Genomic DNA, 22,569 nt, shown 5'->3' on the forward strand with positions numbered 1-22,569 from the left:
GTGAGAAGTTAGTAGTTTGTTTGCTACATCCTTGGGCTTATTAGACAAACTTCAGGGCTGAGATGGATTTAAAAGGTCTCCGCACATGCCTTTAGACTGCAATAGCAACACTGACAGGTTAACAAAATGGGTACCACAGTAGGCCCACTACAAAACAGTACGCGAATAACAGAGCAATTTTGAGTTCTGCAAGAAACAGTCACATTTCTTCTATGTTTCTATCCAACTGTTTTAAATTAATATTTAGTTTGGGATTTGATATTCAGCATGTGAGGTTTGATTCAATTTTCCTTTCTTCCTTCCCCACAAAATGGCTTAATAATTAAATCAATGTTTGGAGATTAGAGATGAGGGGTTTCTAACTGTTTTTAGGTGCCTGGTGATGAATTTAACCTGAAAATCAAAATACTAAAAATATAATCCATAATCCTACAAGTAGCTTGCATGCTTCACAGAAAACCCATCAGTACTCCTATTGATTTCAGCAAGGCTACTCAAATGTGTAAAGATAATAATCTGCGCCTGTGCTGCTCCGTCAGGACTTCTGTGTTCTCAGTGGGTCTGAAGGTCTGACCATCTAATTTACCCCCAAGACGGTGGGATTTAGCAGCTAATGTTCTGCAGATCTCATTGTGTCCCCAGAGGGGAGGAGGGGGCTCTGCCCTCCCCCACCACCACCAATGAGCTTGTTCTTTGAATATGCCCTAGGTATGCTTTATTTGAAAAGGAACAATTGTGTGTACATTTGCTGTTGAACTTTGATGCTGTTTTCTAGAAGGTCTTTGGCACTGTGCCCTAATTAACATGGAAATTAGGCCTGGAAAAGCCTACCAAATTAAAGCCCACCTCACCAGAACTAGGTTGTGCTTTGTTAGTTTTTGCTTTGCAGTACTCAGATATAAAGTATCCATCATCTTCCCTAGAAAGCCTTTCAAGATCTCACTGAATTTGCTGTTAGGTTAAGAGTCAGGAAAAAATCCCTGCATTTTCATTTTTTCAGTTTCTTCTTGCTGCAATCAACAATAGCACCCCATAGCAAACTAGACAATTTTTCTCTGTTCTTGATGTTAGTATGCATCAGATTACTGTAAACATTCTCTTGCTCCATTTTAGATATTGCCTTGCCAAGTTTTACATTCCTGCATGTTTACAGTGATCTTTCCTTGCCCTTAATCACTTTTCCCCTCTTTAAATTGAACTCAGACTTGCTGGCATTTTGCAGGGGTTGACCTTCCCTGCTCCAGATGCAGCTTTTCATACAGATGCCATTCGGAGCAGGGTTACCAGACATCCATGTTTCCCTTGGAAATAACCTTTTTTCCTCCTGTAAGAAATACTGTCTGTGCAGAATCGGAGGATTTTGTCTATTTGTCTGGGATTTTGAGACATCTGGAAGTCTGGGCAGCCAGCTAATGAGCATGCACTGATGAACTCTGCAGCACACAGCAAGTCCAGCCCATCCACAAAAATGTCAGACCTCTTCATGTGCTCTGAGGCCACGTCCCGTGTGTTCAAAACAATGCAGAGGCCTCCACAGCATGCTTGATCGGCCATCGTGGAGGAGACCCAATACAACGGGGAGCCAGAGAGAGTTCACCCACAGTGCTGTGTCTCCCGTGGCGCCTGTTGGTGTGCGTACAACTACATTTAAAATAGAATTTCTGGCCTAGAAGTCCCTTACGAAAATACAACGTTCCTAACGTGGAAGTGAGCTAACCCTGCTCCTAATTTTAGAATAGTGTGTGCCCAGTACTAGGAAAATGCTGTGCTAAAAACGGTCTATATTTGCATCTGTAATGCTGCCTTCTTTACTAGCATTTGTCATTGCTGACTCTCATTTCAGCTTCTTATTCTCCCATCTGACAGTGACCAATATTGTTTTCCTTGAATTAGCCAGTTTTTCATTAATGATACAATACCGACCAAGGAAGAAGGGAAGGCAGAGAGTATAACAATGATTCAACTATTTCTCCAAAAGGAAGCAGCATTACCCGGAATGCATCGAGGAAATATAATGAGAGATGATGGAGGAAAATAAGGGAAGGAAGATTTCCTCACGAGGAGGTTTTAAGTAGAGTCTGGCAATGATCTCCCAAAGGAAGCAGTGGAAGTCTGGTCACTTAAATCAATTAAAACTAACCAGAGCATTGCACTCCACAGGACTCTGTAAGGAGAAAAGCAGTGTCGGACTGAACTAAAATAGATTTTGCATGCTTATTTTCTGCAGGGCTGCTGTCTATATTTTGCTGGTAGATTCAATATGGCTAATGCTGATTAACAACTCTATTGACGGTGATTATATCATTGCATTATTTCCAGCCCGTTCCCCAGTATCATAAACTCATGAGGGCATGGACATACAAAACATATCCCCTGGCTCGGCTAGCTCAGTCTGAAAGACAAGTGGCAGATAAAGGGCTGGAGAACTTTCTTTCTTTCTTTCACCTTAGCAGTGGTCAGGCTTGTTATCGCCACAATGCTGGATTGACGTAGAGCTCCATACCACGTGGTGAGCGTGGGGTACCTGTGGCAGCATGGCAGAGGCAAGAGCTGCATGTGGACCCCCGGTTCTTGATCTCTTGGATTGCTGTAGAGCAAGAAGTTGTGCCCAATGGCTTAGGTATGGCTGCAGTACCGTGTTCTCTGTGCACTAGGTGTGCAGAAGGGTTTTAATGCATACAAGACCAGCTGGGGACAGGAGCAAGGCAAAATAAAGTGATTCATCCTTAGACTTGGCAGGTTGTTTGGCATGTTTCAAGTACACAGGAGAAGTCCTCTCCTAGCCTGCCTTGAAAGATAAGGGAAAGCAAGCCTCCAAGAAGCTGAGATCTTTGCTTTGCTTTTCTTGTCTGTGTGGGCATTGTTGTTTTGTATGTACATTTCACCTTTTCTCTGCCTGATTTTCTTGTAGCCAGTCAATTCCATTTAAACAATAGAAATGGGTAGAAATTGGAATAAGGCAAATGATCAGAGGGCAGGGAAGCAGGGACTTGGCATATGAGCTTGGACAAGGTGCCCAGGGGAGGTTCTCACAAATTGACCTGCCTACTTAAACTTTAATTTACATGGAAAACAAGGTTTAAAAGCAAAGAAATCTTGGACATATGGCATCTTATTTACAGTAGGGAAAAAAAATAAACTGAGATTGTTGCTGGCATGTGTTTTACCCATCCAGCAAAGGTCTCTCTCATGTAAATGGAGACTGTTATATCAGAGAAATGATCTGTTTCCTTCTGCAAACACAGATCAACTTGGTTTCACTAACTGTTTTCACTGGGTTGCATCAGTCAGGTCAAATCATTTTAAAAGACTGATCTTACCTCTTCCTACAGAAATGCGTGTGTGATGGTAATACACGCAGCTTCAAAGCCTTTTCTTTCCCAACGTGCGGTGCTCATAGCCACGCTCCAGCGCCTCGATCGCAGCCTTCCTGCCAGAATGCATCACATGCGGGCGGTCCCAAAGCTTGTGGGGCTGAGGCAGGGGACCCGCCACGGGATCCAAATCAATATTTAGACAGCTTCAGGCGACAGAGATTGCGCTGGCTTTCACACTTGGCCGCAAGCTTTGCAACCGTTTGTTTCCAAAGTTATTGTTTGTGCAGTTTCAAGCATTGGCACTTGAGAGGTTCCTCCCTGAGGGCAATGACAAGCACCGGGTGCTTGAAAAGAAACTCCCTCTCTGGATCTGAAGATTGTGAGAGCGAGGAAAGTTGTGTCACCGGGTAAGATCTTGTAAGAAAGTCAAGGCGCACGTTTGACCAGCATTTTCATCATCCTTCACTTGAGGCATCTGCCGGGCATCGTGGGGAGCCCACAGCGCAATCTCAGGCTCTGCTTCTGATACATCCAGTGCAGAACAGCTGTAACAGCTGTCTTGCTGCTGTTTGTTATCACAGTGGTTTATTAGGAGCAAAAACCTGAGTCATCGTGGGAGACAGCCTTGCTGTGGGGTGGTATGAGTCAGCCCGAGGCTCTGCAGCCTGCCTGCGCTGGGGGGACGGGCAGGTGGGTGAAACCCTGGCCCAGCACAGAAAATTATTTTAATTTGCTTTCCAGTCATTCCACCTAGTGGCCAAGTGACACAACTGCCAGGAGAGCTGGGTTTGTGCTCCAGAGTCCCTCCTCATCAAAAGGGGCCCAAAAACCCCAGACGGTATTTATAGCTGCTCCTACAGACCTGTGCTGCTGCAGAGCTTACAAGATGTAGGAATGTGTAAGCCCCCACACTGAAGATCTCACCAAAGAGAAACATCGGCCTGCGAGAAGCTCATTAAGTTCCCAAGCAATTTTGTTAATCATGCTGTGTAGATAAAATGCAGATAGGCCTTTAGTGAGCTGATAATCTAACAAATAGGCAGAAAGTGTAACACTGATAAAGCAGAGATCGGTTTAATAGCCAGCTGTAAATCTAGGCAATTCTGTACCAGAGGCATATTGTAAAACAGGAATGTGCAAGTGTGTAAGTATGTGCATGAAAATGCACTGTTTCTTAAAATAGCAGATACAGCAGTAATATTATGTATGGAAGAGCTATTGGGAGCAATTTTAGAGGTGTTTAAAAATATTTTTCTCTCCATCAAGTCTGCACCACTTGTGGTATCTTCATAATCCAGCATCACAAGTGCAGTTCTATGAATAACAAAGGCTTGTTTTTGGATGTCAGGATTTTCTGTAAAAATCTGTGAGCTCTATCACTGGTCCTGAGGCAGTATAGGGAATTTATAGGCTTTTCATTGGGATGAACCAAATTATTCACTCAGATATATGCTAATCAGGAATAAAACCATCACAAATTCATGGCCTGATGTCTCAACCAGCCTCTTGAGCAGCTTCTTGCTCAGTGGTGTTAATTCAATTGGAAGGACACGGAAAAGCAGCTCATATTCAGGGTATCCCATACCTACTGGATAGGATATCCTTCTGAGGAGCTGGGAAATGTGAGTCTGGGAAAGGGACCTGATTTCCTACTTTCTAGGTACCTCTTCTGATCTTTAGACCATTTTATGAAAAGGGGACAGCAGTGCTTCCTCTTCTTCTTTGTTTTAAAAGAAGAAACTAAGCTGGGAACACCTACCAGAGACACCTACAGCCAGAGGGAGGTTGCAGGCTGTGCATCCCAACCTCACATAGGCATGCAGGTGTTTGGCTGCTCTGAATCCCATCTAGATGCCTTTCCTTGGTATGCAAAGCACAGGGAACTCGGGTTTGTGAATACCACTTGCAAGCAAGACAAGAAGGTGTCATGGTGAATCAAGACTGAAGTGACTTACCTGGCAAGGGTCATGTGGAGGGTGGTTGGTGCAATGGGAAATTGAGTTGTGGTCTCCCACATCTCAGCTTAGTGGCCAAACCACTGAATCTCATTCTTGTGCAGAAACCTTTATCCTTGATGGTGAGCCCTGGTTTTGAAGCAGCCTCTCGCTGCTTCATGAAGAATAGTTTTTCCAGTACCTTTGTTTCCTGCCCATTGGGGGAAAAAATTCAACAGAAGTTAGCACCATTGCATTTTTTGTCAAAAAATAGACAATATCTATAGTTTACTATGTGACGTAGCAAGTTATGTGATAGTTATGTGTGAAGATACCACTGTAAAAAATCTGGGGGGAGAATCTGGGGGGAGAAAGTGTGTATTTTTTAATATATGATATGTGAATGTAAAATATAGATGGTATGATGAGAAAAAAAGGACGAGTAGTGGTGCATAACTCAGACCTGGAACAGTTGGTTGGAGATCACTCTCCTGGAAACAGTTGTTACTCTTTCTGCAAAGAAAATGGTGGAAAATTAAGTACTGAGGTGGGACTCTGACTAATTTGTATCACTTTTGAACTATGAATATGGATTTCTTTCCTGTTAGCTGTACCTTAGATTCACTAAAATAAGGAACAGTATGAGGAGAATAATTTCCATGGGATGGAGAAAAGAGCTGTGCAGTCAGTACTTACCTGTTATTTATTCAGCAATGGCTTGCAAAAATTTGGGAAGAAAAAAAGAAACCGGTTTGCTCTTGAAAGAGGCAGAAAGATAGTTTCTGTTGAATTTTGCTGTAATATTAAATGTTTCCTTCCCAAAACACTTTTGGAATTGAAGTGGTATCTTAAGCTTGAAACCGCTGTTCACCAGAGCTTCCATCAGGGCAGAAGAATCAAAATTGAATTGGTACTTTCATGGTAGTGTGCTGCATCACAGTTAAAATAAGATCCATCGAAGAATTAGCAGTGTCTACACCAGTCTGGTTTTTTCAGTCTTTTATTAGAGCAGAGGCTTAGTTCATAGGTCTTCAAGGTATTTGGGAAAAACAGTGCTCAGTTCAACCATAGCATCATTGCTGGCGTGATAGAATAACTGGTACTGAGCAGTATTTATTTCCGGACACTAGATCTGTTAGGTTATCTAACTACGCAATGAAGGACTTGGGATGATAGCAAGAACTGATGGTAACACTGGCAATTTCCCTCTTTTTTTTGCAGGTCACTGTCAGGGGATTTGGTCCATTGTTACAGTTTGCCTACACTGCTAAGCTGTTACTCAGCAGAGAAAACATCCAGGAGGTCATCCACTGCGCTGAATTCCTGCGCATGCACAACCTGGAGGACTCCTGCTTCAGCTTCCTTCAGACGCAGCTGCTGAACAATGAAGATGGCCTGTTCCTGTGCAAAAAAGATACCACCTGTCAGCGCATGCACGATGAGGAGAACTCGGATGGAGATGAAGAGGAGACGATGGAATCAGAGACGTCAAAAATATCTTGCCCAAGAGAGAGGATGCACCAAGAGCCCTTCAATTTTGAAACCACTGTTGCTGGAGCAGACAAAGGCGAAGGGATGCTGCCTGACTCTGACATGCTGAGAGATAGCAAGGACAATTTGGACAAAGACGCGGTAACACGGTACCCCAGATACAAGAAATACCAGCTTGCTTGTACCAAGAATGTCTACAACACATCACACATCAGTACCTCAGGTTTTGCAAGCACATTCAGTGAAGAGAGCTCTGGAAATGGCCTCAAATCAGGACTTGCTATGGGGCAGATAAAAAGCGAGCCTCAGAACGAAGAGAACGATGAAGAAAGCATCACACTTTGCCTGTCTGGAGATGAACCTGACATCAGGGATAAAGAAGGGGATGTTGAAATGGACAGGAAACAGCCAAGCCCCACTTGTGTCGACAGGCCAAAAAGTGGGTCCTCTCCTTCTTGCTTGCGGTCTTTCTTCAACAGAACAAAAAGCATAGATTTGGTTGGCTTCCCCAGCACTTCCCAACAGCACTTTGGCAGGAGTCCAGCATGCCCTTTTGAAAAAGGGACAACTCAGGGTGACCACAAAACTGATTACATCCCTTTCACAGGGAACTATGGACAGTCCCATGCCATGCAGAAGGATGCTTCCAACTTCACAGTGGGATCACCGCTCAGGGGGCCCGGCTTTGAAACTCTCTGTAAGCAAGAAGGGGAGCTGGACAGGAGGAGTGTTATATTCTCTTCAAACGCTTGTGACCAAGTAAACACTTCGGTGCATTCATATTCCGGTGTGAGCAGCTTGGACAAAGACCTCACTGAGACTGTGCCAAAGGGTCTGTGGGCTGGCGGTAGCCAGTCTCTCCCCAGCTCTCAGACCTATTCGCACAGCGGACTGACAGCTGATCACTTGCCGGGAAGGATGCGGCCGAACACCAGCTGTCCGGTGCCAATTAAAGTTTGCCCTCGCTCTCCTCCTTTGGAAACCAGAACCAGGACCTCCAGCTCATGCTCTTCCTACTCATACGCAGAGGACGGCAGCGGCGGCTCTCCCTGCAGTCTGCGTCTTTGCGAGCTCTCCTCTTCCCCTTGCTCCCAAGGCCCCCGATTCCTGGCGCCCGAGCACCAGGAGCCCGGCGTGGTGGGAGATGGATTGTACAACCCAGTCCGAGCCCAGATTAAATGTGAGCCATCCTATGGAACAAACTCCAGCGATGAGTCTGGGTCATTCTCAGAAGCAGACAGTGAATCATGTCCTGTGCAAGACAGAGGGCATGAGGTAGGGATTTAAGATAAGTACATATATCGCAGTCGTTGTGACCCAATTAATCACTCCTTGATTCTCTTGAATGACTTGGCATTTCCCCAGCATTTTCTTTGTTTATAGAGGCAAAGAGTAACTTCTATTTATTCCCTCATCAGCTGAGTATGCGTGGTTGACTTCACATAAATAGGTCTGCTTGACCTCCGAGGTGTTTGGCGTGTATCAGAATTTGGGTATGGGACAGCAACAAACTGCTGAATGATGAGAGCGCGTTGATGTGCTTAGGAGTCTGCTAGCAGTGTCTTGTCCTCCTCCCTCCCTCGCCCACTTGCGTGGCACAAAGCACCATTCGTCATCCTTAATTTGCGGAGGTGGTTCCAGCTCCGCTTGTTACTGCTGCTGGTGTGTCTGAGCAACCTCAAGCCATGCCTTCGCTGACACCGAGGGTCAAGCAGCTGGCTCAAAGAGCCCCTGCTGCGTATTGCGAACAGCCCAAGTAGAGGAGGCAGACAGAGTGGGAGGAGAAAGAGGTGTGAAATTACTTGAACAGTTGCATAGCTGGCCACCCTCGGCAGTGGGAACAGTATTCAAGTCATCTTCCCTCTGTGCGTTCGTGTGTCTCGCACATGCAGGTAATGGGTTTTGCCTCTGTTAAGTGACAACTGAGATGATGTTTCCTGCCTGTGACCCCACTTTGTTTGGTGGTGAGCTCTAGCAGCTGTTGCATAAATGTTTCAAAGAGAAGTTATCCTTTAATTTCCAGGACTGTTAGGAGAATGGCAGGGGGGCGGTCTGGGGCTGAAGAGCAAGCTGTGAATTTCCATGCAGCTCTCCCGTGAGAGCGAGAAGAAAGAGGGCCTGCTCTAAAACTAGAGATGGGCCAGCTTGGAGTTGCGGTGGTGATAACTGGCTAACCGCGATCAACTAAACTGTCTGTGTGAAGTCAGTAATTTGAGGGAAGACTTAAATCATGGAGATGTTTTGTGAAGCCCAGAAACTGAAAAAAGACTGGATGTTTTCATAGAGTTTCATTAGGAAACTACATGACCTGGAGAGCATCTGGGTGAAGTTGCCTATCTGGCTCCTCTGGTAATGCTGAAATGCTCCACTGAGAGCTTGTGCTTCAGCGTGGGGAGCAGCGAGTGCAAGTCTGGGGGGTTCACGTGCTGTGAGCACCCAGTTCAGAGCCAGGGGGGCCTAGTTGTGGGCTAAGGATGAAAAGAGTGAACTTTATTTTGTCCCTCAAACCTTATTCCAGCTACATCCCAGGCTCTGGAAGATACCTTTCAGACAGATGTGGGTGGTTCCTTTAGTTGGTTGCTTAGCTCTAAGGAAGGGCTGAAGAGCCTGGGGAGCCTCTGGCGTCCTAATCCCTGTCATGCTGTACCGGTGGTTTTGAGAGGACAGTTCTTGTTTGTCCCCATGTCCTGAGCTGGAGACAATGCAGAAGGGAGAGGAGTCTCCTTGGGAGGCTGCCTGGGATACTGCGTGTAGGACCTAATTCACGAAGCCCTACAGCAGAACCGCTCTGCTTGGCCATGCCAAGGTTACTCGGTGAAGTCCTGCCTTTACAAGGGGTGGAAGGGAGCAGGGAGTGGGACCAAGGGGAGCATCAGATCTCCACCCACGCGTGCGGCTTGCTCAGCAAGGGCTAATGCGCAGCATGAGGCAGCGAAGAGGACAGGAGGTTAGCCTTTTGGGGTTTGATGATTAATTAGCTGTCATAATCGGCTAATTGTGTGGAGATGCTGCTGCAGAAACAAGCCCGAAGAGTCAAATGAGAAGGTTATAGGGGACTGGTGGTGGTTTCCCAAAGAAAGTATGTGAATGTGTGCAGGAGACCGTGGATGAGAGGAGGGATATTCACAAGAGGTGCAAACGGGTGGGCTACGGGAGGCCATCTTGGTGTGCCGCTGTCAGGCAGACATGTCTGGCGCTGGGGCAGAGCTAGGAAGGGTTTGCTCCACTCCTGGTTTTGCTGCTGGTTTCCTCCTGGGAAGATTTTCTGCACTGTGCTGAACAAGTTTTCTCCCTAGGGCTGCTGATAAGGCTTTTTTTTTTTCCCCAGGGCATTTTGATTAGGACTGCTAGGCATTAAAAATGTGGTGAGGAAATCATTGCTCCGTGAGGTTGCATTGCAGTATCCTGAACCAGCCAAGGGTAAACAGATCACACCGGTGCTTCGGTACAAATTTTGTCTGAAAAATGAATTTGTAAAGGTTGTTACCAATACAAGAAAGGACACTGCAGCCTCATTAAACAATGCTGTATTTATACAGCGACTTGGGGTGTATATCTTGCAATCCTGCAAGATCTGCTGCTGTGGAAGCCTCAGTGAAGAATATGTTAAACCAAGGGGTAGAAAGTATCTAATAGCAGCAGGAAGTTCTTGTATAAGTCGCTCTACCTACTTTTAGCAGTTTGTCTGCCATTAAAGCAGCAGGAGAGACTCACAGGAATCTGAAACGGGCTGCTTTCTGTCTTTCGCTTCCCTGCAAGCTGCATGGGAATCTTTCTCCAGTCCCAAAATTGTCAGTTTGCCCTTGCTGTCCTGATGACTTCCCAGATGGGTCCCTTACCCCCTGCCATATCAGGCCACACAGTGTTTGCTGGGCTTCTCTTCAAAAAGCACCTGATAAGATAGCTGGGGGTGACACACAGGCAGTCACGCCTCCGGAGAGTGGCTGCACAGGCTTTTCTGCTGCAGGTAGGCTTTTGTTTGGGTGGGACGGCCTGATGGGAATAAGCCTGATGGACTCTGACCCTTGGTTATCTCATGGGGCTGCTCAGTTCCCCTGGAATTTGGACCTTGTTGGTCTTGATTTGGGTCCCAGAGTGCTGTTGGTGCCAGAATTAATGTCACAAAACATTATTTGCTGGTGTATTGATTGTGTGAGAAGTTGGTGAAAGGTTTCTTCTCTCTGCTTTTTTTGGGCACTCTGCTTTCCCGCAGGCAGATGCCGTTCAGGAGCACATGCCTAAGTTGTTTCGTGCCAAAAGTGGGGTGCTAGGGCTCAGCAGGAGTGCTATGTGGGTGAAGGTGACCCCACTTTGTGGCCCAACTCCCCATCCCATAGGGGGTGCAGACTGCAGTCGGCATTGTCAGAGGAGGTAGTGGTCCCCATAACACCGCTGGTAAATCCTCTCCAGAATGTCTTTGCCTTTTGTTTTCCTTCCTGTTAAGGGAGCCACGCAGAATCTTCTGAGATTTCCCTTTCTTAAGGCTTCGTGATAGAAGCAGCAAGTGCAGTGTGGGGTGTCCACATGTTATGGAGTTGCAGGAACGGGGCTGTTACTTGAGCTGCTGGGACTTTACAGAAATATTTAACAGTTTGTGTTGCTCTTTTCACCCAGCTCCCTCAGGCCTCCACAGGTTGTTAAAAATCAATTATTGGAATATAATACTACAGAGAAGACTCACGCTTGGTGCTTGCAGGCAGGTTCTGACAGTCCTGCTTAAAATAGCAACAACAAAACAATAAGCCCTGAAATAATGAATTGTTGAGAAGGAAGTAGTCTGTCAATCTGTTAACCTACTTAAGAACAGAAACTTCAGCTCTACCTACTTTTCCTGATATTCCTTTTCTCCAGCAAATATCCATGGGTTTTTTTCTGCTAGAAAACTTGTAAAAAATATTGTACTACTAAACAAGTTAAAAAGAAATCTCAGCTCAATCTAATTTGATGAGTGAGTTTTCTTAGGAAAAGAACAAACAAGAGGAGGAGGTAAGAGGTGGAGTTTTCCAAGAACTATTACTATCTAGAGAATTGTGTTCGGTGTGTCTTTCATTTATATTTCAGAAGAATTTCCCACCTGGGTTCGTGACTCACTTTTCAAAGGAAATTTTCATAAAGGCAAAGCTAATGCAATTGGACCACTGAGGATATTGTAGACAAATAACCTTTAGGGAGAGCCCAAACCCCTCCATGTTAAGCGACAAGCAGCCACCCTTTGTCTGCTCGTCTGCTGATGTTTAGCAAAGTACTGAAAGTCAGAGCCCCAGTAAAAGGTGGTAAACCAAAGTTGCTCTACCAGAAATCTACGGGAGCTGTGCTGAATTACCTAAGCTGAGTCTTCTTCACTGCTTAATATTTCTACTTAGTGAAGAAATTAACATAGAAAGAAGGACAACCAAGAAAAATACCCGTTAAGGTGTTAACTTGCTTTTGTATGTAGTTCCTCTCCAGAATTCTGTGATCGGTCATCCCAGATTTCCTGATCTTACTAGGTTTATAAATTTGAAAATGAGAAAGTTACTCTCCATGTTCATCTCTCATGGATGTTCTCCTGACCAGGATCCTCAGTGGCATCAGCAGAGCACTTGGAACTGTGTTTGGCAAGATCTGGTTAAACAGAGTCTTGTCAAACATCAGTCTTGTAAGATAAACTTCATGGCAGTTTTGTTTTCTTTCCTGTCTTCAGTAGGACTGGTATCCGTGCTGGTAGCAGAGAATTACTGGATTACAACAACAGTGAGAGTCTTCCATTACAAGCTTGAAATTTCAGGAAGGTCCTTTTAAACACTGTATTATTTCATTCCAGCCTACAATCAGTTCTGTTATGCCCTGAGCTGAGGACCTTGCTGGAGCTCTTGAAGGAGTCTCCAGTTCTTGAATTTGTTTCTGCAAAAGCAGATTTTTCAGGGAAATACTGCACTTTATCCCCCCTCACTTCACTGCCTGCTCTGCCCTTCTCAGATGCACCTACAGCTTCTGTCAGTGTTTCTGTGCTATCCCTTGTCTCAGAAAAGCCTATTAATGGACAGGAGTATTGTATTGTTGTGCCCTTTGAAGGGCTGGAAGCTGGGGACACTGTGAGCAGTGAATGGGAAGAGGACAGCCCAGCATTTTAAGCACCAGTGGTGTGTGATCTGAATACAAGTCCAAGTCCTGGGCTGAAGGATGAGAACTCCATCCACTTCTCCTGATTGTTGGGTTAAAGTACTCAGCCATGGGACTAGCCCCTTCCCTCAGGTCTCTGAGGCAGGTGGCAAATCAAAAGGTTACTCAGGCTGCCTCCACTAAGTGCCTAGCAGTGCCCTGTCATGTGGCATTTGCTGACCTAAACACCTCTCGTGGCGCTGAGGAGGTGAGGCTGGAGTTGACCTTAGGCAACTGCGTGGCCATCAGTTGTGTTGTGGCAGATAGGACAGGCTGTTTGCAGTGGGACCTGCTGATCAAGGCCATTTCAGACCTGGTTTGTTGACACAATGGTAGATCTTCACTGCCTGGGCTTGCTGTTCTCCTCTTGCAGTCCTCTGCCATCTTGGTGTGGTTGACAACTGAAAAGAAGAGGTGCTTTGAAGGTTTTACCTATGCCAGTAGACAGCAGGGTGAGGAAACAAGTGAGAGTGCATCCTGCCTGTCCTCTCTCTTACACAAAGTGTGGCCCATTGGCTTTGTGCTTCTTAGATAGCCTCTGTCAAGGTGAAATCAGATAGGTCTCTCTTCTGTGGGACCACAAGTGGTGCCTGAAATAGTGTGTAGGCAATCGAGCCCCTAACACAGGTGGACACACCTCAATTCCTGTCCTGGGATGAATTTCTTCCTGAGCATTTGTGGAAGACAGACTTGGCATGCTAAGGAAGATACTAGAAAAAACAGCATTAATGTGTTGGGCTTTTTTATGTGAAGCAAATTACCCCTTTCTACATCAAAAAAAGCATTGATATGATTCAGCCCATGTGCTGGATTGCTTGGGTGGGTCCTGAGAGGTTTCCAAGGGCTGGGCAATTTTAAGTGTCAGAGGCTTTCAATAACTCTGGCTTTCAATTTAAGGGCATTAAAGCAACAGTTTTATTTCTTACAACTCTGGAGCAACTGACCAAGATTTTGAACCACTTATAAAGGTCAAGCTGGTACCTTGAGTTCTACCCTCCTATACCCAATACATAATGATTACTTTTTCTTATGGATAATACATGAATGCTTTTAGTTACTGTGATGTTAAGCCAGGCTTGGGAAGTTCGTTGCCTCTATTAGCACTTGGCAGCTAAAGAAAGATGATGTTGAAATTCAGATATAAAGAAAGAATGAAATAGCTAATGTAACTCATGAGTTAAGGAAATTCCCAACACTTGACATTTGGATTTTTATATGAGTGAATACGAGGCCTTGGTCCTTTCCTTTATTTCAAAGAAAAAGGGAGGTGACGGAGCAGCAGCAGCAGTAACTAGTACAGTACTTGAGCGGCACAGCAGTAACTGGCATATGATCCAAGCTGGCACTAACTAGTGAAGCTTGAAGGAATTAATTGGTTATATATGGGCCTTTCATGTGCTGAGTCAATGGCTGTCCCTCTCTGTCTAGATTGCTGCTGTTACTTAGCCACTGAAAGCAATGACATTTACGCTGGCATCCTAATGCTAATACAGGGGGAAAAAATGCCGCAAAATCATAAACAAGTTTTCTTTTTCACCAGGGTGGGTTGGCTGTCCTCTCAGGGGTGCATCAGCCAGAGTCGGGGGCAATAGAGGCTGCAGCAGTGGCAGAAAGTGCCAGTTTATTTGTTGTGTGGTGGAAACAGAGCTTCTGCTGTTGTGTAACAAGGCAGGGAAAGAGTAATTGTGCTGATAGGGAGGATTTTAGAGCTCTGTGAGGTTAGCTCTGGCTGGAGTAACTCCTGGAAGGAGTAAGGAGCCCACTTACATTTCTAACTTGAAATAGACCGAACCAAAGAGTACACAGTCATTTCCTGTGTAAAATTCATAGATATTAAAAAGAAAAGTTTATGAGAAAACATACTTGCTGGGTTTTTCTTACACATCTAGAAAGGATTGACTGTCCTTTTTCAGACACCTCAGGTAAGGTTTCTCTCACCTACCTTAGATACTGTAAGATGCAGCATCTTTTCTAACTCTCATCTCTGCTGCTTCTGCAGCCAGAAGGAGGGAGAAGCCGTGCGGGATGCATCGCCATCCGAAGGCCTCTCTGTCCTCAATGCCAAAGCAGGGTCCTGGACACTAGCTAGTCCCAGCCCATCATTTCAGACAGCTGTAAGTGGGTCAGATGAATCCCACCCATAGCACAGTCATCAGCTCTTGCAAATTGACTTACCGCTCTGTTGTGATAAATACCAGCTGAGAGTCTTGCCCTGTGCTGGTGTAAAACACCATTAGCCTCTCACTGCAGCAATACCCCGGCACAGTTATTCACTGTGTCTGTGCCAAAGGCTTGGTGGTTTTTTTTTCAATTGACAGCTAATTGCGGAGAGGGAGACAGGCAATAAAAATGCTGTGAATGGTGAAGGAAATGAGTCTGACTCACTTCCACTCTCCCTTTCACGTTTTTAATCCTGTGCAGCGCTGCCTATGACAGGAGTGGGATTATGCTGGGTTTACTGATAGCAGTCTCTGGTCTGCTGTGTAGATGGTTTTATTTTCAATCCGTTTGGGTTTTTTTTTTATGAATCTGTTTCTATTTATTTTCCGTTTCCCTTCAGCGACTTCTACCTGACAGATTTAAGTTGCTTCCCTTTTATTCCCATTCCAGCTGCAAGCACATCTCCTCCTTGCAAGTAAATATGTTTTGAAAGGGAGAGGGAGGGAGAAATAAAGTTAACACTGCTGTCTGCTTTGAACTTAAGAAAATAAGGAAAAAGTGGGAACGTGAAAGGGCTGTCTTTGCAGTGAAACTGTGGTGTCTTTCAGAGGAAAGCACAGGCTGTTTTCATTTTCAGACCCCGATTGAAGCTTGAGAGAAAAGCAGGTGACACAGAGTTTATGTTGACTGTCCAAAGGCTAGAGAGGGGAAATCAAACAGGTTTCATGTCATTAGTTAGCACTCTGTAAACATGGTAGTCCACATCACCATGCCTAAGGTCAGCCTTTGTGTGTACAAGCAGGAATCTGGGGGGATTGGGTCAGTGTTTGGTGTTTCTTGCTGGTTTAAATTGACCTGTCAAGTAGTGTGTTACGAAGTGGTGCCTGGACACATGGGGCAGAGGGGCAATGTTCAGGGCATGAAACCTTCTGAAACGATGCGGTTGGTGTTTGCACTGAATTTCATGTGGCCCAGGCTTGGAGATGTGCAGAGCAATGACAGAAGAGCACAAGAAAACACAAGTTCATGAACAAGGCGAGGAGCTGGTTATCAGGAGGTCCGGGTGCCCGGTGAGGTTCTGTGACTGTCAATGCCAGAGGCCACCCTATGTGTTTGTGTACATGTGTTCTCAGCAAACTGTTCTGCATAAACAAACCCAGCTCTCCAATGAAAATAATTTATTTCTAATCTGTTCTGTTATTTTCTTTATCTCCAAATAATTAAAGTGCACTGTTTGAAGACGATAACTGTGTTTTAAATATCAAAAGAACCTTTTCAGTCTCTATCTTTTGCTTGGCTGGAGCAACTTAAGTCATATCTTCTTTGGTAGCCTCCTTGCAGAATAGGCTTGTACAAGACATTGGATTGTACCAAATAGGGACAGAAATGTAAATATTTACTGCCATCTTTTGGGCAGTATGGGTATGACTCAAAAAAAAGAAAGGGGGTCAATCAAGTTACTCAGTTGTCATATCCTTCAGCGTTGTCATCTGATTCTTATTTGACCACCAAACACAGCAGTCCACCAAGGAGCATTAATTTTTTGATAGTCATGTTATCAGTCTCCAGCTACAAGTGAAGTAAGGTTTGTAGGGAGATTGATTTGATTTGAGCAAGCTGATAGGTTTGGGGAAAATAGGCTAACAGAAGTCTTTGAGCACATCCGCCATTCTCCAGGTTTTGAGACAGTGTGTGTTCATTGCTCCAAGCCATCAGGAGGTTCATGTTTTGCTTTGCTTAAATGCATAATCAGTAGGAGTTGGAGAGATGGTTGGAATTCCGGAAGTCAGAACCTGGAGCTGCAGTCGCATGGTCTACGGTCAAAATTGGATGGCAGTTCATGGCCCGAACGAAAAATGTTTTACTGCAAGTAACTGAGGTTTGAGACCATTCGGGTTTTTTTCCAAGAAATTCAACTTGGGTGCTCTTCAATCTACAAAAATATTAGAATGTCAGCAAATACTGGTTTATTTCAAAATGCGTATATTTTAGCAGGGTAGGATAAGTTGCATCACATTCCTCTGACCCTTTCTTCTTATATGGTGTACTGCTTAGTTGAAATGCTGATTAGATGACCTTTCCTAATTGAGGTGTCAGGTTGTATTTTTAACGTCACACCTAATCAAACTTTTAGTCCTACAGGCCGTGCAGAAACAGGTTTCCTGCTGCAGTAATAGCCCATTCCTTGAAACTAGTTTGAAATTAATAGCAGTGAGGTACTTCACTGTTTCCAAAAGGCCATGTCTCTTAGTGGATGGAGCCTTCTTTTAATGCAAGGAGATCTGTTAGTAGAGCTTTTTAGAAAGGTGAAATTTGTTACCTGGGATTCACCTATATTGCTGATTTCAGTACAATTATAATCTGATCCTTACTAGCTGGACCTCCACAACGTGCTACAAGGGAGTGTTAAAAACTTGCTCGATGCAAAACTTGGTGTGTTGTTTATTTAGGGAGTGGCAGCATAGGTAATCATCCTTCAGCTCACTGTTGCTCAGCTTGCATTCAGCAAGCAAAATATGACTCTCTGCTCTTGTCTTGTATTTGTTTGTTTTAGGTGAAACTTCCTTTTCCTGTTGATCAAATCACAGATCTTCCAAGGAATGATTTCCAGATGATGATAAAGATGCACAAGCTAACCTCAGAGCAGCTCGAGTTCATCCATGACGTCCGCCGGCGCAGCAAGAACCGAATTGCAGCTCAGCGCTGCCGCAAGAGGAAACTGGACTGTATTCAGAACCTAGAATGTGAAATCCGCAAGTTGGTGAGTTCTGTGCTCTCGCTGCCGCCCTGCTTGCCCTCACGCTGCAGCTTGCAGGGCACCAACAGCAATTCCTGTCCAGAGTTTAGTGGGTTCAGTCAGTTCGTATGTAAGTAAGCAAAGCCACTAGTATGAAAATTCAATATACAAATATATATTATTATGTGTGTGCATATTATATATATATGGAAAACACAAAATTCCAGTGGAAGGAGGCCTAGATATCTCTTTATTTTGATATCTCAAGAGCAGATTGCTGAGTGAGTTGGAAGTGGAGGGAAGCCTGTATCGCAGCTCCCTTCGTGCAGTTTAACTTACCCCCAGTGCTTACAGTGCATCCACAAAGGCATATCCTGATCCGAGCCGCATTTCCATGCTTAACTACCATAACAATCTGTTGGTCAGGGTTTCGTGGAGGGCTCGAAAGAGATAGGTATCAAGAGACCTTCAGAGGCTGTCTGGTCCAGACAGTGGTGTGGCAGGGCCAGCTTCATCTCTACATAGAGATTTTCTTCCTTTCTGGTGTGCTAGAAGGCAGCTCAGTGTTTTCAGGACATTTCAGCTCACTATACCTTTTTTTCAGCTCTTTCATTCACTGAGCAAATGGCAGAAATAACAAGGGAGTTGAAAAGCCAGGAGTGTGAATATCCAGGCAAGTGGGCATCCCTTGGTGTAGGTCAGTGAGATGGCAAGGGTATGTTCCTCCTTGCTCCTGCTGTCTTCTTCCCTCTAACGCTCCTGGTGTGCCATGGAGTGAACCCCCCCATGATTCAAGGACCATCTAACACAAAAAGCCTGTTCCTCCTCCCCAGTGCACTGGCCTTCACATCCCGTGCACTGGGTTCAGGTGGCAACTGTTGGTTTGCCCCAACCCTCCCTGACGTGTGTCTCTGGCAGTAGTCTGCTGTGGAGAGAAGAGCAAAACCTGCCCTGCTTGCTGGCCAGGGCACATCTGGGGACAGGTCTCCTGTGTGCCACGGTGTCAGTGGGCAGTGCTACCACATTTTAATCTAAGGGAGTGAGGTGACTGGAGTGAGGCTAAACGGCTGCTCAGGAAATGCCTCTCTCTTACAGTCATGGTATGGACACCTCAGGTATGGTTTGGTGGCTAAACATAGATGTCTACAATATAGACATCTGCACTGGAGCTAGTTATCCTGGTTTCCTTTATAGTCAGTGAAGAGAAATAGATACCTGTCAAGTCTTAGTTGTCTCATCCTGCAGCAGAGGAGGTTACATACAGCCCAGAAGTGCCTGCTCTTCTCCATTGCTAAACAAGATTACCTGGAGAGCCATGTCAGATGTAGACGTCTTAGCATAGGCACCTTATCTGAAAAAACTCCCTTCCTTTGTGACAGTGCCCCTGTGGTCTGAGGGCTGTGCTCCTCTTCCCCTGCCATCCCTTGCCTATTGAGAAAGCAAGCTGATACACAACAAAAAAAAGCTTGAGACAAGAGTCGTGGGGTAAGACATGTCTACAGGGTGTCGCTCAGTGGGAGAAATGCAACACTGGAACTTCAAAATGGGTTAACACCTCCTCATCTGTTTAAAAGTCTTAAAAGCTTTCTGAGATGTCAAAAATAATGGAATAGTACCAGTTCAGCTGTTATGAGAAGTGTGGGTGTGCAACATGCAGGACTGGACAGTTTAATTGAATTATGCAGCATAGATTTAGGAGTCCAGCATTAAACCCAGCCTTTGAATATCCAGGGGTTGGAGTGATAAACTAATTTATTCACATAGATAAAACAAAAGGAGCTGAAGTTGATTTCATTACTGAGATCTCTGCATACCTAGCTTCCATTAAAATTAAAGGTTATTTGCAGTCTTTGATTTAAATGTCTATGTGCATATTTAAAACATGCTCAGCTGTAGCTTGAGCTTAGTGGGTCTGAGGAGCGGGGTACTTCTTGTTCTTGTCATAACAGGTTGCGTGTAGAGAGTGGCCTTTAGTGTAGGCTTCGCTGTGCTTCATTCTCTGCACAAGCTGTAGCAAACGTAGTGTGAAAGACACAGGGATCTGTTGGAAGAAGCTGAGTTACCGTCACCTCACAAATGGCAGAAAGCCGCATGACTTTGGGTTACTCACTTACTGCCTGTGCCTGTCTGCTTCCCGTCTGTAACAGGGAGGTGACACTGACCCCACAAGCTGGTTGGGAGGCTTAAATCATCAAGGCTTGCAAAGCCTTCAGATGCCGTGCTGCTGAAGCCCTGGGGGGAAAAAAAAGAAATTAAAATCAACACATTGTTCAGAGTAGTGCTCCACTGATGCAAAACAAACTAAACATCAAAGATAAACAAAATAGTGAGCAACAGCTTCCTGCACCAAGCATAATTCACAGTGCGTGCAGGTTGAGTCAGAGGTTCTGCAGGGTGAAAGAGCAGCTCCTCATCCAGGTTGTCAGGAGAAGCAGGTCCAGTCTTTGCTGCACATGCCCGTCCCTCTGCACTGAGCTGATGATGGGGAGGAGTACATGTCTCTCATTTTCCAGAGCAGAGCACCAGGGGCAGCACTCTAAGGGCTGGACTAGCAGCAAGGGGGGGTTCAGCTTGATACCTGTAGCCTTCACTTGAAAATTAATTTGGGTTTATTGGCTTTATGCAATCCTGTGACATTACTGTTATTGTCTAACATAATCAACTGTGTATAGGCAAAATAAATCTTTTAAGTCCCCTTCTCTCCCCAGCACACATACAGATCTCAGGGAAATGAATGAAAGGCGTATGAGTGACCTTGTGAGCCTGATCCCTGCTGAATTTCAGGGATCGAAAAGCCTTTGAGGTGTGGGATTCTTCAAAAGAAATGCTGAAGTTTCTATTTGGCAAGCTGGACTTGAGTATGTAGCGATATGTAGTAAGTGAGCCAACTAGGGAAGGTGCCCCAATGGACCTGTTGTTTGTGAACAGAGAAGGACTTGTGGGTGATGTGATGGTTGGAGGCTGTCTTGGGCATAGCAATCACAAAATTATAAGAGCTTTTGATTCTTGGACAAGTAAGGAGGGGGGTCAGCGGAACTGCCACCTTGGACTTCCAGAGGGCAGACTTTGGCCTGTTCAGGGACCTGGTTGACAGAATGCCTTGGGAGGCAGTCCTGAAGGGCAAAGTTGTTCAGGAAGGCTGGACATTCTTCAAGAAGGAAACCTTAAAGGTGCAGGAGCAGGCCATCTCCACGTGCTGAAAGGTGAGCCGGCAGGGAAGAAGACCAGCCTGGCTGAACAGAGAGCTTTGCCTGGAACTCAGGGAAAAAAGGAAAGTTTATGACCTTTGGAAGAAGGGGCAGGCAACTCAGGAGGACTACAAGGATGTCGTGAGGTTATGCAGGGAGAAAATTAGAAGGGCCAAAGCCCAACTAGAACTTAATCTGGCTACTCCCGTAAAAGACAATAAAAATGTTTCTATAAATACATTAGCATTAGCAACAAAAGGAGGGCTAAGGAGAATCTCCATCCTTTATTGGATGCAGCGGGAAACACAGTGACAGAGGATGAGGAAAAGGCTGAGGTACTTAATGCCTTCTTTGCCTCAGTCTTTAATAGTAAGACCAGTTTTTCTCCGGGTATCCAGCCCCCTGAGCTGGAAGACAGGGAAGGGGAGCAGAATGAAGCCCTTTTAATCCAAGGGGAAATGCTTAGCAACCTGCTACACCACTTAGACACACACAAGTCTATGGGGCCCGATGGGATCCACCCAGGGGTTCTGAGGGAGCTGGTGGAAGTGCTCACCAAGCCACTTTCCATCATTTATCAGCAGTCCTGGCTAACCAGGGAGGTCCCAGTTGACTGGAACTTAGCAAATGTGATGCCCATCTACAAGAAGGGCCAGAAGGAGGATCCGGGGAACTACAGGCCTGTCAGCCTGACCTCAGTGCTGGGGAAGGCTATGGAGCAGATCATCTTGAGCACCATCACACGGCACGTACAGGACAACCGGGTGATCAGGCCCTGAAAGGCAGGTCCTGCTTGACTAACCTGATCTCCTTCTATGACCAGGTGACCTGCTTAGTGGGTGAGGGAAAGGCTGTGGATGTTGTCTACCTAGACTTTATTAAGGCCTTTGACACCATTCCCCACAGCATTCTCCCGGAGAAACTGGCTGCTCGTGGCTTGGATGGGTGTACTCTTCACTGCGTAAATAACTGGCTGGATGGCTGAGCCCAAAGAGTTGTGGTGAATGGAGTTAAATCCAGCTGGTGGCCGGTCACAAGTGGCGTTCCCCAGGGCTCAGTACTGGGGCCAGTTCTGTTTAATACCTTTATCAATGATCTGGACGAGGGGATCGCGTGCACCCTCAGTCAGTTTGCAGGTGACACCAGGCTGGGCGGGAGGGCTGATCTGCTCGAGGGTAGGAAGGCTCTGCAGAGGGGTCTGGACAGGCTGGGGCGATGGGCCGAGGCCAAGTGTGTGAGGTTCAACAAGGCCGAGTGCGGGTCCTGCCCTTGGGTCACAGCAACCCCACGCGGCGCTGCAGGCTTGGGGAGGAGTGGATGGAAAAGGACCTGGGGGTGCTGGTCGACAGCCGGCTGAATGTGAGCCAGCGGTGTGCCCAGGCGGCCAAGGGGGCCAACGGCATCCCGGCCTGTGTCAGAAATGGTGTGGCCAGCAGGAGCAGGGCAGGGATCGTCCCCTGCACTGGGCACCGGTGAGGCCGCACCTCGAGTCCCGTGTTCGGTTTTGGGCCCCTCACTGCAGGAAAGACACTGAGGTGCTGGAGCGTGTCCAGAGAAGGGCACCCGAGCTGGTGAGGGGCCTGGAGCACAGCTCCTGTGAG

The 22,569-nt window shown here is 45.9% G+C and overlaps 1 protein-coding gene across 3 annotated transcripts in view; it reads left to right on the forward strand.

The window, feature by feature from the left end:
* Positions 1-22,569, forward strand: part of BACH2 (BTB domain and CNC homolog 2) — a 194,020-nt gene that overhangs the window by 166,050 nt on the left and 5,401 nt on the right. For all 3 annotated transcript variants that reach the window (XM_030042099.2, XM_030042106.1, XM_030042092.2), the window contains 2 exons: positions 6,473-8,017; positions 17,598-17,804. In XM_030042099.2, the coding sequence (XP_029897959.1) occupies positions 6,473-8,017; positions 17,598-17,804 (1,752 nt within the window). The remainder of the gene's footprint in view (positions 1-6,472; positions 8,018-17,597; positions 17,805-22,569) is intronic.

The sequence above is a fragment of the Aquila chrysaetos genome, chromosome 2 (genome assembly GCF_900496995.4).
Source record: "Aquila chrysaetos chrysaetos chromosome 2, bAquChr1.4, whole genome shotgun sequence".
Classification (NCBI taxonomy): domain Eukaryota; kingdom Metazoa; phylum Chordata; class Aves; order Accipitriformes; family Accipitridae; genus Aquila; species Aquila chrysaetos.